A 14,102-nucleotide genomic window follows, 5' to 3' on the forward strand; every position below is an offset into this window, starting at 1 on the left:
GAAACAGACACACACACACACACACACACACACACATCTGAGGTGTGACACAGAAGTCATTACAACTATTCTGCTTAGCCCCAGGTAGTAAATATTTTTAGCTTTGCTAATTGCATAGTCTCCATCACAGCCCACTGAGAACGTTTATGGAGAGTATGTCCCTGAATGAGCGTGGCTATGTAATAGTAAAGTCTCATTTGCAAAGCACAGGTGGCTGGCTGGGTTTAATTGCACCTAAGACAGCCTAGTACAGTACACACAAACTCAAGCAGACCAGTGAGCAGGTATTTAGAAAATAATATGATTTTGGGGAAAATAAACTTCACGGTACCGTTACGATTATAATATATCAGGCTCTGAAAAAAAATGTGCGTTGATTAAAAGAACATGGAATGAACCTGGCCATGCTATGCAGAGTTCTTCAAAGGGAATCACCTAGACCTTTGCTGGCATTTGCATTTTCTCTTGCCTTTTGTTTTGTTTAGACACGTTCTATGTCTTTCAAATGTTATGAGCGCTCCTTTCAATGGTAACGGGGTCCTTTCCCTTATTGTAATGTCTTTGAGAATTAGCACATATGCTAGATAAAGCATAGACCACAATGTATACACCGTGCGTGTTAAATGCAGGGTTTTGGCTGTGATAATGTCTGCTGGGTCCTTTGGGGGAAGGAAAACAGAAAGCTTCAGTTGATAGATAAACGTAACCAGGAATGCCCTTTCTGGCCAAACTCAGACATAAACACCGGCGACACAGTATTTGAAGCCTCTCGAAAGGACGGCTCTGGAAGTGTATGCGCTACAGCATTTCACTGGTGTAATCTAATTTTGAGATGTTGTCTCTGCACCGGGCAGCAGTACTTTAATGTTAATTGACACCAGGTTATTCTTAAATGGAAACAAATATTAACCTGAAGGTACCTAAGAAATAAAGATGGAGGAAGCCGAATAATAATTATGTTCACAAATTCACTCTAATCTCAAGCAACCTGTGATTTTTTTCCCCCTTTCAAATGGCATGAAAGAGCGGCACAAAATTCACAGCTTTGATCTTTCCCTGCTCAACAGAAGAAGTACCGTCAGCATCCAGATGCTTTGAAGTTTACCAGTATTAAAGACACTCCGGAGATGGTCCAGGCCAGGATTAGTTATACCCAAGCAGTGGATGTAAGTGATAATGTACATTACGACTCCGAGAGTGTGCTCTCTTTCAGCGGCATGATTGAAGCGGAGGGGATCTCAGGTCTGCTCCTTCTGTCGTCCCGAGGATGAAGGGACCCCTCGTCTTTCATGACGCTCCCCTTGGTGGGGTTCCTTCCTCATTAGGATGCAAACGGGGCTGTTCCTGTGCTCCTGTGCCAAGTGGGGCTCTGCATCCCACTGCCTTGGATGCCCTCCCTCCTTGCCTCTGCAGAGCTTGCAGATCTGTGGCCGCCAGGCCCCTTTCCCCCCTCCTCCTTTTGTTCAAAAATGTTGTTTTCAGAGCTAGAACCTGCAATAAGATTGTGGCTAATTGGGATGGGGCTCGGGGCTCTTTGGGCTCCGAGGGCAGGCATTGATGGCGTGTTCTCATTTCCCCACACTTTCATAAATGATTTGAGGCTGACTTGTGGGTGTGAGCCTGACTTTTAAGCCACTTCTTATCGTATTCTGTATTATTACCGGAAACCAAGATTTGACCCTGTGCTCAGTTCACTAGAGATTAAATAGAACATTGAGGTCTTAAAAAAAAAAAAAAAAAACTCCCTTAAGCACAGGCATTAACAGGCTGCAACTACTGTACAAAGTCCACAGATCTGTGCATAAGGCAGACTTGGCTTTGAAATATCTTAAAATATTCAACGTCTGACACAACACACAAACATATTGACAAACCCTGGGATCCAGCCTTCAAAACTCTCTGTACGGCTTTATAAGAAATTCTGGTTGTATCTTTGTCTATAGGCATCCCAAAAGGGCCTGGGTACTCTTCATGCTATGAGATGGTATGGCTCCCAGACTTTTGGACTTTGGAACTGGTTCCTTGTTTTCCCTGCTCATCAGAGTCAAATTGAATTCTGAGCAGCATAGTTGGACAAGGAATTCTTGGGAAGGAAAAACACTTGTTGTGTCCTTATCCTAACCAACTCTAGGGGGCACTGCTGTGATATGTAGAACCCTGGACATGTCCACTAGGCACTGGGATGGAAACACATAATTTTGAAAGTTTCTTAGGTGGCTGTGCCAACTCTGTATGCCATCAAGCAAACTTGTAAGCGGCACGAAGCTCCCTGCGAGTTCTGGGTAAAGAAAACCCGAACTTTCCAGGAGAATATTAGGTCAGGAATCCTAAAGGTGGAGACTGAAGGAAGATATTGGTGGGCTTGTGACACCCCCTGCAGAATGCCATCACCTGTGTGCCTTCTGGGACCCCAGTCCCTATTGCATAGCTTTGAAGTGAATGGTCAAGGGTGAATAGTCAAGGCTAGACCTCATTTTTAACCAGGTGACACCTGTCCCAGAAGAACTTAAGTGTAGCCTTGGTGGTGGGGAAGGTTTCCACCTGTCATGCTGCGAGTGGGAATGTAGATCTGGCAAGAGAGTGACATGAATTTCATTGTGCCATCTATGAGAGATCTGGGTGGAGGCAGGGTGCCTTGATCAGCTCTGGTGACATAGCAGCCGCAGGCCCTCTGACTCTTGGAGTACAACGTGGCTGCTGGCTGCATGGGAACGGCTCTGGGTGTAATGCGAAGGCCCCTCTGTGCCCACAGAGACTGTACAGGGAGCAAGGGGAGAATATGAAGCACCACTACACACAGACTGCAGACTTGCCTGAAGTCCTGCTGGCCAAACTGAACGCCATGAACATCAGCGAGGTGAAACTGCCGAAGGGGATGCTGGGTTAGAGGAGGGAGGGCAGGGCGTCTTCACAGGCATCACCATGCCCTATGCTGGGTCTATGGTGGGATACTGGCTCAGAGACAGGAGGGGATGGTGTGCCTTCATGGGTTTCATGATATTGTGGTCTATGACCACTGGGAACAAGGGGATCCATACTCGTGTTTGCGCTGGGCTCTGTAAACGGTTTAGTGTCCTGTGCAACATGCAAGCTCGCTAGGGTGGAGGAGTCAGGAAGAATATCTCCTTTAGTATCAAGGCTTCCATGGAAGAGAGCTGAAATACAGACCCATCTTACTAACGCTAGGTGCGGCTGGTGGTTGTGCCAAGGACACACTTGGAGATCTCAACTCCCCCCTCTGCAGTTTCTCTAAGAGCCCCTCCACCAGTCATTCCTCATCTTTGGTAGTGGCATTTGGCTCTTCTATTTTGTATAATGAGCTATACAAGCACAGCCTCATGCCTTATGCCTCTGCACTGAGCTTACTGGTCAGCAAGTTCTAGCTGGGTCTGACAGATCTTAAGCCCTTGTTCTGAACCCATCCCCTCTATGGCTTCATGAGCCAAGGGTGGACAAGAGGCAGGAGCTCACTCTAGGATATAACCCATTCTAAGCCACAGTGATTTCTAACCCCAGATAGGGCTGTAGGTGGGAGAGGGAGACCTACTGAACCAGATCCCTGTTGGGGTAGGAGAGGGGGAAGTAGAATGTAGGAGCCTATCAGACCTGGGCCTTTCTCCCTGCCAGACTCGCTATAAGGAATCTTGGAGCCGGCTTCGAGATGGAGGATATAAGCTGAGGCTGGATGCCCTTCCATTCCAGGCAGCAAAGGCGTCCAGCGAAGTTATAAGTGACGTGAGTGTCCAGTTCTGTGGCAACATTTAATCCAAACCTGTCTCAGTTCTTTTGCCTCTAACTCTTGCCTTCTTTTGCCTGTGGATTTCATATCCTCTCCCGTCCCAACCGACTGTGTTAGGGCAATCAGATAATAATCACTGAGAAAGAGTGCGTCTCACACAAAAAATTCCCTAGCCCGGGGCACAAAGCCAAATGCCAGACTGTAAACACAGAACCCGGGCAGATGAAATGCACCCTCCACCAAGAGATTTCATAAAGCCAGCCTGCGAGGAGCCCACTAACGATGCCCGCACCGTCTCTCAGCCTGGGCTGCCCAAGTGCTAAGGCTTCCGCCATTTCAAATCGGAGCCCTTTAGTCATTGGGAGTCTTGCATATGAAAGAATAGACTTTTCCACGACTCCTGCGCGCTCCCTTTTAACTCACCCAGTTACTGTCAAAAGAACAAAACATTTTCGCCCAATACCCACCTCTTCCATTCTGTGTCCCTTGTCCCTGAGCTGTTACTCTCTCCCGCTCTCTCTCCCTTTAGTACAAATACAAAGAAGCATTTGAGAGAATGAAAGGCCAGATGCTCGGCTCCCGGAGCTTGGAAGATGACCTCAGCCTTGCTCATTCAGTGCACGCGACCTCGCTGCAGAGTGATGTAAGTAGGAGAGGCAGGAGCTGAGGAGGGCCCACCCGACGCTGCTCCTGGAACAGCCGGCCCAGGTCGCCCAGCCTCTGGGAAGTGGGTGATCCTGTTGCTTCTGACTTGCTGGGCAGAGATATGAAATCTCCTTCAGGGCCTTAGCTTCTTCCTCTGTAAAATGTGCTTGGATTTGTGGCCCTCCTAGTTCTGTTCTGGACTGGGCGTTCTCTGATTTGGGTCTAGGTGGTCTGTGAGATGTGTTTGGCCTGCAGAGATATTTTATTTTTTGTAGGCCACAGAGTGAATTAACACAAGTGTTCAGAAATGGGACAAGATTTTTATGAAAGTTCTAAAAGGCTTGTTAGATGCAAGACTGGATTCCTGGAGGCGATAGCCAGTTGAAGTTGCTCGATAACAGTTCAGTGTAGTTGGGGTATATACTTGTATGCACACACACACACACACACACACACACACACCCCACTTTATTCTTATGTGTGTGCCTTATTTGTTATCACCCTTTGACAACTAATATGGTCTTGTGGACTCTGGTACACAGGTGTATAAGCAACCTCCTTGCACAGGTGTGAGGGGTAAATGTCAGGGTGAAAGCTGTGCCCAACATGTTACAGGAGTCTAGCTTATATATTATCTCATTTAACTGTCAAAGTTCTCTCTAGGGTCTCCACTGGCTTATTGAAGTCAAGAGTGAATGACTTGCCCAGAATCAGCTAGAAAGAGGAACACATACCCTCTCTCCCTCTTCTTCTCTCTCCATCTCTTCCTCTCCCCTCCCCTTCTCCTTCTCCCTCCCCCCTTGCTTTCTCCTCCACTCCCTCCTTCTCCTTCTCTCCTGTCCCACAACCTCATCTGTTCTCTGCCATCTTCCTCTGCCTCAATCTTCTTCCCTTGCTTTCTGTCTTGGGTCTCTGACCTCTGAGTATGTGGTTAGATGGGAGCTGGCTTTGTTCTGAGGGTGAGGGCCTGATTCATGAGATGAAAATGGGAGGTTTGGGCCACGTGCTTGAGTTGAGTGTCAGAGGGCAGTCGGCAAAAGGGAGAAGTGGTGAGTCTAGCCCTACTTCTGAGGAGGCCCTGGATGAGAACCACCAGCCTTGACACAGCTCCTCCCATGGCTGGTGGGGATGGTGAGCCTAAAATGGGGTTCTTCCTCAGTTTTCAAGGTATATGCTGGGCTCTGGGATGAGTATCTATTCTCAGGACTTACTTCTCAGACAGCCTTCTCCTCCTGCTGGCTCTCAGATTGACTAGGAATCCATCTAATGTTTGAAGAAACTATTTGCCAAGTGCCATGACCTGAGAAGCCCTGAACTTGAGCAGATATTGGGGGGGGGGTGTACATTGAATGGAACTCATGAGCCTTATGGACAATGTAAAACAGGGTGACCTAGGAAACTGATCAAGGGCTCCCTGGTGTTGGCTATGTCTCTTGTTTATATTTCCTCCTACTCAGGGAGTCAATGCCCCTGTACCCAGGCCAGTGACTTCCATGGCCAAGCATTGCAAAGTCTTGAGCCAGACGCAAGAATGCTTGTTAGGTGTGTGTCTGTCTGCAAGGGGGCCACATGGACCCGCATCAGTGTCTCCGGTTGATGGGATGGTTGCATCGTAGTTGCTCTCCCTGATGATCCTGTGCAAACAGTAGCTTTGAAATGATGGCTGCCGGTCTGCCTGCCCCTCTAGGTGAATTATAAGAAAGGCTTTGAACATGCAAAGGCTCACTTCCATCTGCCGCTGGATATGGTGACCTTGGTGCATGCCAAGAAGGCTCAAACCCTGGCCAGCGACCAGGACTACAGACATCCGCTCCCCCAGCACACAGCCTTGGCAGAAGACCTGAGGCTGAGCTGTGCCAAGAAAGCTCACAAGTTACAGAGTGAGGTAAAGTGCCCGGGCCTCTCCCTCAGGACCCTTCTCCTGGCAACTCACAAGCCAGTGACTCGCCAGTTCCTCGTGGCTCTTTGTAGCCTCTTTAGGTCAGCCATCCTAAACTTCTTTATCTAGCCCAAGTGCCCTCACACTATCCCAAAGCACAGTTACAGCGCTCCCGTGAGAGTAGCCGCCACTCCTTGAGAGTCTCTGTTGAATTCAAAGCGTTGTATTTGGAAATTACTTCATTTAATCCCCACAATATCCCTATGCTAATCGTTCTTACTACTCAGAGAAGTTGTAGAGGACACACGGGAGGGAACTCAGTCATCTAAATCGGGTCAGCTGTATGTGAGAGAATGGGGTGAGATGCCACATGGGTTTGTGGGTTTTCAGGATTTGTCCCTGGCCTCAGGTTGGATGGAAAACCTTCTTGCTGTTTCCCAGGGTCCTCCCAGGGTCCTCTTAGTCCTTGTGAGGTATCTTCACTCCTCTGGTGGCATGCCCAGCTCCCTATCCCTATGCCTGTTCTGCAAAGCAAGGAGGCAGAGAGGAGTTAGGTAATCTTACATTCCCGAGGAAACGAGGTGTGTTTCCTCTCAAGACAGCAGCATCCCTGGTACCCACCTTCCTCCCCAGCCTGCTAGGTTTGCCCGATCCAGAAATGTGCAGGCAACAAGCGACATGGAGGACAGTGAGACCAGCGGTTCCGCAGGGTGGGCAAGTGCAGTGGTTGGAGCTCAGATCCGGGATCTGTCACCCTTGGAACACCGTGCCTATGCACAGCATTTCCTGAATGGCTGTGCTAACTACCAGGAACCCGAGCATGGCTGTAGGGATGAAGGAGCTGCCGGGCTCACTGTAGGCCGTTTGTCACTTATGCAGAGCCCTGGAGACCGTCCTGTCTGGTGCTGCAGTACTAGTCAGAGGGTAGCACACCCGGTGCTTTGCTGGCTGAGGGGAGTAAACATGGGGACTCTTTAACTGTCACTCCAAATCACTCAGGGTTAGGGTTAAAAACACACTTACCCACAGAGGTGCAGACCCAAACGAGTCTTTGCCAACTTATTTTGGATTCATTCATTAATTCTTCCTTTACCCATGATTAATTAATACCACCCACTGCTGCTGGCTTTTGTTTGAAAGCCTGGTTAAACCATTTTTGTACGTTTGCCCCGAGACACCTGACTTTCTAGCCACAATCCTCTCCAGCATTTAGGTTTTGATAGCTCACATTAAAACAAAACTCCATCCGGTACCCCTGTCACAGCTACTCACCGAGAAGTGACAGCCGAGTGACTTCCTTCTGACCCACATTTTCCCCTGGTAAGCCTTTGCAGAGAAGCAGGAGCCGCGTTGTTGAATGGTGCCACATCTGTACAGACAGACCCAGACAGCCTGGGGTCCTAGCCATGCGCTCCTAGATGGTGTCCAGAGACCCTGGCTTCTCTTGCTTCTCTGTGCAGAGTTTGGATCTTCTGATGTTTATATATGCCTCGTAGAATCTGTACCGCTCGGACTTGAACTTCATGCGTGGTGTTCCCTGTGTTGTTCCTGGGACGCTGGAGATTGAAGGAAGAAAGAAAGCCTCTGAGCTCATCAGCGAGGTACCACGGGACTCCAGAGGGTGATGGCGTTATGGGATGTCCACGGCAGACATCCCAGTGGACCTGTGTCCCAGTGCTCAGGCAGCTGGAGGTTGAGCTGTTACCTCTTGTCCTGAGTATTTGTTCTTACTGAAGTTTTTATTCATACTGGACTCCACCTAAGAAAGCTTGGTGGGGACGGGGGAGATGGCTCAGGAGATAAGGTTAAATGAATGATGTGAGGACCCCAGCACCCACTTACATAGTCAGGCACCGTGGTGTTCATCTGTAATCCCCGTTCTGGTTAAATGGAGGCAGGAGGATTCCTGCAGCTTACTGGCCAATGAGTCAACCTGAAGCAGTGAGTCCCAAGTTCAGTGAGAAACCCTCTCTAGAGTAAAGTGGGCAGTGGTAGAGGAAGATACTCAACATTGAGTTCTGGCATTCATACATACACATATACACATATACACATGCACACACACTATACATACATACATACATGTATATGCATACACACATTGTACACACACATGAATGCACATGTACATGCATATACATTGTACACACTGTATACATACCCATACTGTGCACACACATGCACTCACATGCAAGCACAATGCACATACATAAAAACATACTGCACACACACACATGTGCATACACATTGTACACATACATGCATATTCATGCATACACACATTGTACACACATGCATGCACATGCACACACATTGTACACACATGCATACATACATACACATTGTACACACATGCATGTACACTGCAATACATACACACTGCACACGCATGCACACACATGCACATGCATACACATTGTACACACTGTACACAAATATGCATGCATGTGAAAACACATACTGTAAACACACCCATGCACATGCATATATACAGTATATACATACAGACACACATACTGCACATGTATTTTACATACACATGCATGCACATGCATGCATACATACACTCTGCACACACATATGCATACACACACAAACACACATACAAGAATATCAAGTTGCTGACTCATGAGCCCATTAAGATGCACTTTTCCTAGGTCCTTTGAAGGGCAGCCCTGTGGTACAGTGGGAAGTAGGAAGGCTTTGAAAACCACAAATAAGGCATTGAAATTCTCAGTCGGCTCTCATCTGCTTTGTGACCTCAGCCTAGTTACCTGCCCTTTCTGATCCCCAGCTTCTAAATTAGTCACATGGGCTTATACAGAGCACCTCTGTCCGGCTTTTGTAAGGATCGGCACTGACTTAAGCCCTGTGTTTCTCTGACAGCTCTGTGTGAGATGGTAACTATGTGTGTGCTGGTTAGTTGGTTAAAAAAAAAAAAGTAAATAGACTCGGGAGCCTTACTCGCCCCGTGATGCTTATGGTGGACTGAAGGACCAGGATGGTGTTGGGAATAGAGGGGTAGATGTTTAGCTCCAGCCTGCAAGCTAAGATGGGTGGACTTTGCCCTGTGGGAGCTCAGGAGCCCTGGGCTCTGCATTTCCAGCACAGCCTCTGCATCAAAGCTCTCCATGCCCCATGTTCTTCAGAGCCCCATGTGGATCTTCAAACCCATAAAGCCAATGGCTTTCTGAGTCCTGATGCAGGCACGTGTAGTGTGTGTGTGTTGGTGTGTACATTTGTGTGGCTGTGTACGTGGGGCCTAGACTTTGTTCCTTAGGAGCGATCCTTGAGACAGGCTTCTTTCCATGACCTAAAACTCAGTATGTATTCTAGGCAGGCTGGCCAGTGAGCACCAGGGATCTGCCTGTCTGCCTCTCCAGTCCTGGGATTACAAATGTGTCACAGCCCATGAGTATGGTTTTGAAAAACTACACAGTGTTTCCTGTGTCCTCCATGAAGTTGTATCCACTGTAAGTGTAGCTGGTCCAGTTTGCCTGCAGAGGGAGATGGCCTGCTGGATTCTAGAGGGATGGGCTGGCAGCCTGGGCAGAAGGAGGCTTAAGTGGGCGTGGTGGCACACACTTCCAATTCCAATGTGTAGAAACGCAGAAGCAGGAGGATCCTGGGGTCTCTGGCTACCAGGCTATCTAGGCAGCAAGTTCAAGGTCAAAAAGAAGATACAACACCCCAAATTATCCTCTGGCATCTACATGCATGTACACATAGGGGCACACACATGTGCATGCACATGCACAGGCGTGTATGTGCTCTCGCATGCATACACACACACACACAGACACAGACACACACACTAATTAGGACTTACAGCACTGTTTCCTCTCTTACCATATCTCTCACCCTTACCTTATCTCTTTCCTTTCGCAGAGCAAATACCGCCAGCATCCTGGGTCATTCAAGTACACGGCTGTGACAGATACTCCCAACCTCCTCCATGCCAAGTACAGCAACCAGATCACCAATGAGGTGAAACTCCAATGGCTGTTCAAGGATGGCTAGATTCTAAAAGAAAAGAGAAGATGTGTGAATTTGTGTAACCTGGGGACAGGAAAGTCATTTGTATTTATGGAGGATTTGTAAAGAAAAAAAAAAAAACATTTTTGTACAGAGCCTGAATGTCTTTCCAGGGACAGGAGGGCCAGTTGGGCATCTGCTTTAGACTTTAGTCTGGTTCCTCTAGACCAGGGGTGGGTTGGAATCAGCCTCAGGCCACACCCTACAGTGGCTGGACCCAAAGAGTTGTGGACAAGGCCCTCAACTGACTTGTTTGTACATAGTCAGAAAAGCTGGCCTGTGGCTCTATTCTAGGCAGATGGTGACTAACCAATATAACGTTCATTTGTGGAAGACATGTGGTTATCCGAAGGCAGGTCTTGCATGGCGTCTGTCTGGAAGTTTTCACCTTAACCTCAGTCACTATCTCCTAGAACTATTCTCCACAACATTTGCTACTCCCAATAAGAAAGAAAAGGAGGAGAAGGGGGTCTCCTCTGCCAAAATTATTTTTTCCCACCCTCCCAGCTCTTCTCCTTGCCGGGATTCTCCTGTCAGCCGAGCAGACACATATTATTGGATCATTTTCGTTCTTCAGATTCTCCCAACTGTAGCTTTCACAAGTTATGTGGAGGACACTGGCCAATTTTCCCACTCACCTCCATATTCAGCCCAAGCCTTCAGAAGCTGGAAGTGGCAGCTGAAGATAAGGACCCAAAAGAGACAGAGTTTAGCATCTTGCGCAGAGATGCCATCAGTTTAAAACTCTTCCTTGGCCCTCCCTGCCTCTTTCTAAGCCGAGTGCTCTGGAGAGGCTGTTTTACAATGGCCTCTAACCCGACAGAAGCTGGCAAGCACTGACGCATTTCTGCTCACAGGGACTGGCCCTCCAGGGCGGCTCTGGCTCAGCTTGCCCTCAGAAGACGTCAGGGAAGGGTGCAGAACAGGCTACCTCTCTCCACCAGCAGGGCTTCCATTATGTGTCCCAGGCCTTAGGGTCACCCTGTGCTGTATCAGGGGAATGAGTTTCAGGACACTTGCCCCTTGTTTCAGTTCCATACACGGTCCTTCTATTTCAGTCACCGTGACTCAGACAGCCTGACTGTACTGAAAGAAATGTCCATCAACTCAGGCTGAAGCCGTGCCCGGGGAAGCCTCCCCAGCTGCAAGCATGGACCCACACACCACTTTCTTCTCGCTATTTACTTATTGATGATTAATTAACTAGTCAATTAATTTTTAATTTGTGTGTAGTGTCTCACTATTTGTTTGCTCATCTGTTTGTTTATTATTATTAATTAATCAGTTAATTATTTTGTAATTTGTGCGGAGCACCTCACTATCTATTCGTTTGTTTGCTCGTCTGTTTATTTACTTATTTTTCCTTTGGGTTCAGCGTCTCTATAAAGCAGCTGGCGAGGACGTGCGACACCAATACACGATGACCCTTGGTCTGCCTGAGTTCATCCGAGCCAAAACCAACGCAGCCAACCTGAGCGAGGTCAGCCTTTCTCCCTGCCAAAGTCCAAGCATGGACTGAAGTCCAAGCATGGTAGCCTGAAGCTACCTGTAATGTGTGCTCTGAGCGATCCAACAGCCGTTTCCCCACACTGTGCCGAAGTTTTTAAAAAGCATCCACATGCGTGTTATATATGCATATATGCTCAGAGCCTACATGTGCTAATGGGAGTTTGCTCTGTGAAGCTGAAGGCGTTTGCTGCTCACCAATGGATTCTAGGACACCTTGCCACAATGATAGGGCATGTACCCTTTGCTAATCGATTCATGTGTGTTCTTGAAAAGATATACCTGTGTTCCCACTTTAGGCAAAATACAAGGAGGCTTGGCATAATCTTCGCGCTCAAGGCTACAAGCTGACGATAGACGCTCTCCCCTTCCAGGCTGCTCGGGCCTCTGGAGACATAGCCAGTGACGTGAGTGGAATCCCCTGACCTCCATCTTGCCTTGTCTCTGTTAACTTCATGTAAAAACAATGTGTGAGGCGGATTTTTCCTGAATTAAAGGAAATCTATAGCCGTGTGAGACAAGGTGCCACCTGCAGAATATATTAGTTCTGAATGAGGTCCTTCCAAAAAAAGAGGGAGGGTTGATCACAGGCTATGTGCAACGGTCTCTAGCAGAAGAAGCTGGCCACTCGGGTCTAACTGCAAGTGGCGGGCAGCGCTCACCTGAGAGTCGCCTGTTTGCAGCATCCAGAACAAGGAGGAGATAAGAGATGGCGGTTGCCTCTCCTTGGCTCTCTGTCACTTCCCCCCACAACCCACAGCTGTGTTTCATACGCCCACGCTTTGGGACATGACGGTGACTTTCTCTTTCCCTGCAAACAAATCACAGAGAATGTGGACTTCAAATGGGCAGATCCTGTTGTGAGATCTAATGTTTCTCCAAATGAAATACAAGATTCTTTCCTACCCTATTTGATAGAATCCTTGTGGGCCACAGGACACATAAGGGGAGCAGGGAGCATCCCAAAGTTCTGAGAATCTGATTTTAATGAGATAGGAAGGGAGGTATAATGTTTTCATCCTTCAGCCCCGAGGGCACACGCTGACTCCATGCTGCTGTGAGGTAGGCATGCGTGCACTGGCGCCTGATCAGCCGGCCGGCCCTTCCAGTTTCTCTACAGGCACGAGTTCGTGAAGGAGCGTGGACAGCTCATTGGGGTGCGGAATGTGAGTGACGACCCGCGGCTACGGCACTGCCTACGGATGGGCCAGCTGCAGAGTGAGAATCAGTACAGGAAGGAGGCGGCCAGCAGCCAAGCTCAGTGCCACCTGCCCATGGATATGGTGTACCTGGTCCACGCCAGGAAGGCCCAGGCCCTGGCCAGTGACCACGACTACCGGACACAGTGCCACGAGTTCACCGCCCTGCCTGAGGATCTGAAGATGGCCTGGGCCAAGAAAGCACACGCCCTGCAGAGTGAGGTAGGCGCTACTGTGTCCCATCTTCTTTCCAACACACCAAGGTTCTTCTTTGAGCTTTGATCCTTCTACATTGCAGACTTGGCCTATGTCCTCCAGGCTGGGGCTATTTAGTCAACAGATATTTATTGAGCACCTACTATAAGCATTCTGCTGGCTTGTCTTGTCTTCTGCCTCTCTTTAGAGTCTTGCTCTCACCTGCGTTCCTGCTGTGAGTTTCTTACCTTCCTCCCTTCTCACCGCCCCCTCTCTCTCCTCCTCCTCCTCTCTTTCCCTCTCATCACTTCAACTCCTCTCTCCTTCTGGGACAATGCTTCTGTCTGACATCGAACATACTACAACTGGTCCTGCTGGTGGTTTGGCCTTGATACCTACTGCTCTATCTGCACAGATTCCTCTATCCCCTTCCCTCGTCTCCTTTAGGCCTTGTTGTTCAGATGTCAGGTCATTTCAGTGAGAACTACATGAAGGAGATGTCAGTCATGTCCCATGCATGTGCAAGCCCTGTGGAGGAAGACGGATCATGATTGATATGGTGGATATCTTATATCTCAGATGGAGATACATGCTAGGGAGGTGAACGGAACATAGAAGTGGTGTGTGTGTGTGTGTGTGTGTGTGTGTGTGTGTGTGTGCCTGTGCACAGGTGCACATGTTCATGCAGATATGCACATTTTTGAGGCAGGGCCTCTCTGTGTAGCCCAGGATGGCCTCACAAGTGAGGTGCTTCCGCCTCAGCCTCTGAAGTGCTGTGATTACAGGTGGTGCCAGCCTGTATCACCACCCAGCTAATGTCCCATTTACAGTGGGGCATCCGTGTAGTGCTCACTGAAACATCATGACATCTGAACAAAAAGGCCTACAGGAGACAAGGGAAGGG

At 48.6% G+C, this 14,102-nt stretch overlaps 1 protein-coding gene and 1 long non-coding RNA gene across 4 annotated transcripts in view; one reads left to right on the forward strand and one right to left on the reverse strand.

Annotated features, from left to right (window-relative positions):
* Nrap (nebulin related anchoring protein) overlaps positions 1-14,102 on the forward strand; it is a 71,233-nt gene that overhangs the window by 42,924 nt on the left and 14,207 nt on the right. For both annotated transcript variants that reach the window (XM_021152165.3, XM_021152163.3), the window contains exons 25-34: positions 1,068-1,166; positions 2,753-2,857; positions 3,628-3,735; positions 4,269-4,382; positions 6,072-6,269; positions 7,760-7,864; positions 10,152-10,250; positions 11,674-11,778; positions 12,104-12,211; positions 12,914-13,225. In XM_021152165.3, coding sequence (XP_021007824.2) covers positions 1,068-1,166; positions 2,753-2,857; positions 3,628-3,735; positions 4,269-4,382; positions 6,072-6,269; positions 7,760-7,864; positions 10,152-10,250; positions 11,674-11,778; positions 12,104-12,211; positions 12,914-13,225 — 1,353 coding nt within the window. The remainder of the gene's footprint in view (positions 1-1,067; positions 1,167-2,752; positions 2,858-3,627; positions 3,736-4,268; positions 4,383-6,071; positions 6,270-7,759; positions 7,865-10,151; positions 10,251-11,673; positions 11,779-12,103; positions 12,212-12,913; positions 13,226-14,102) is intronic.
* Positions 6,471-11,461, reverse strand: LOC110285773 (uncharacterized). Of its 2 annotated transcripts, none has more exons than XR_002377083.3 (4): positions 10,937-11,461; positions 10,131-10,286; positions 7,536-7,819; positions 6,471-6,787 (listed from the first exon to the last, which is right to left on the reverse strand). It is a non-coding gene; the product is annotated as an uncharacterized LOC110285773 (long non-coding RNA). The 2 variants fall into 2 exon arrangements; XR_015046140.1 differs by lacking the exon at positions 10,937-11,461 and adding an exon at positions 10,391-10,440.

The sequence above is a fragment of the Mus caroli genome, unplaced genomic scaffold (assembly GCF_978045245.1).
Source record: "Mus caroli unplaced genomic scaffold, Mus_caroli_1 scaffold_20, whole genome shotgun sequence".
In the NCBI taxonomy this organism is placed as follows: domain Eukaryota; kingdom Metazoa; phylum Chordata; class Mammalia; order Rodentia; family Muridae; genus Mus; species Mus caroli.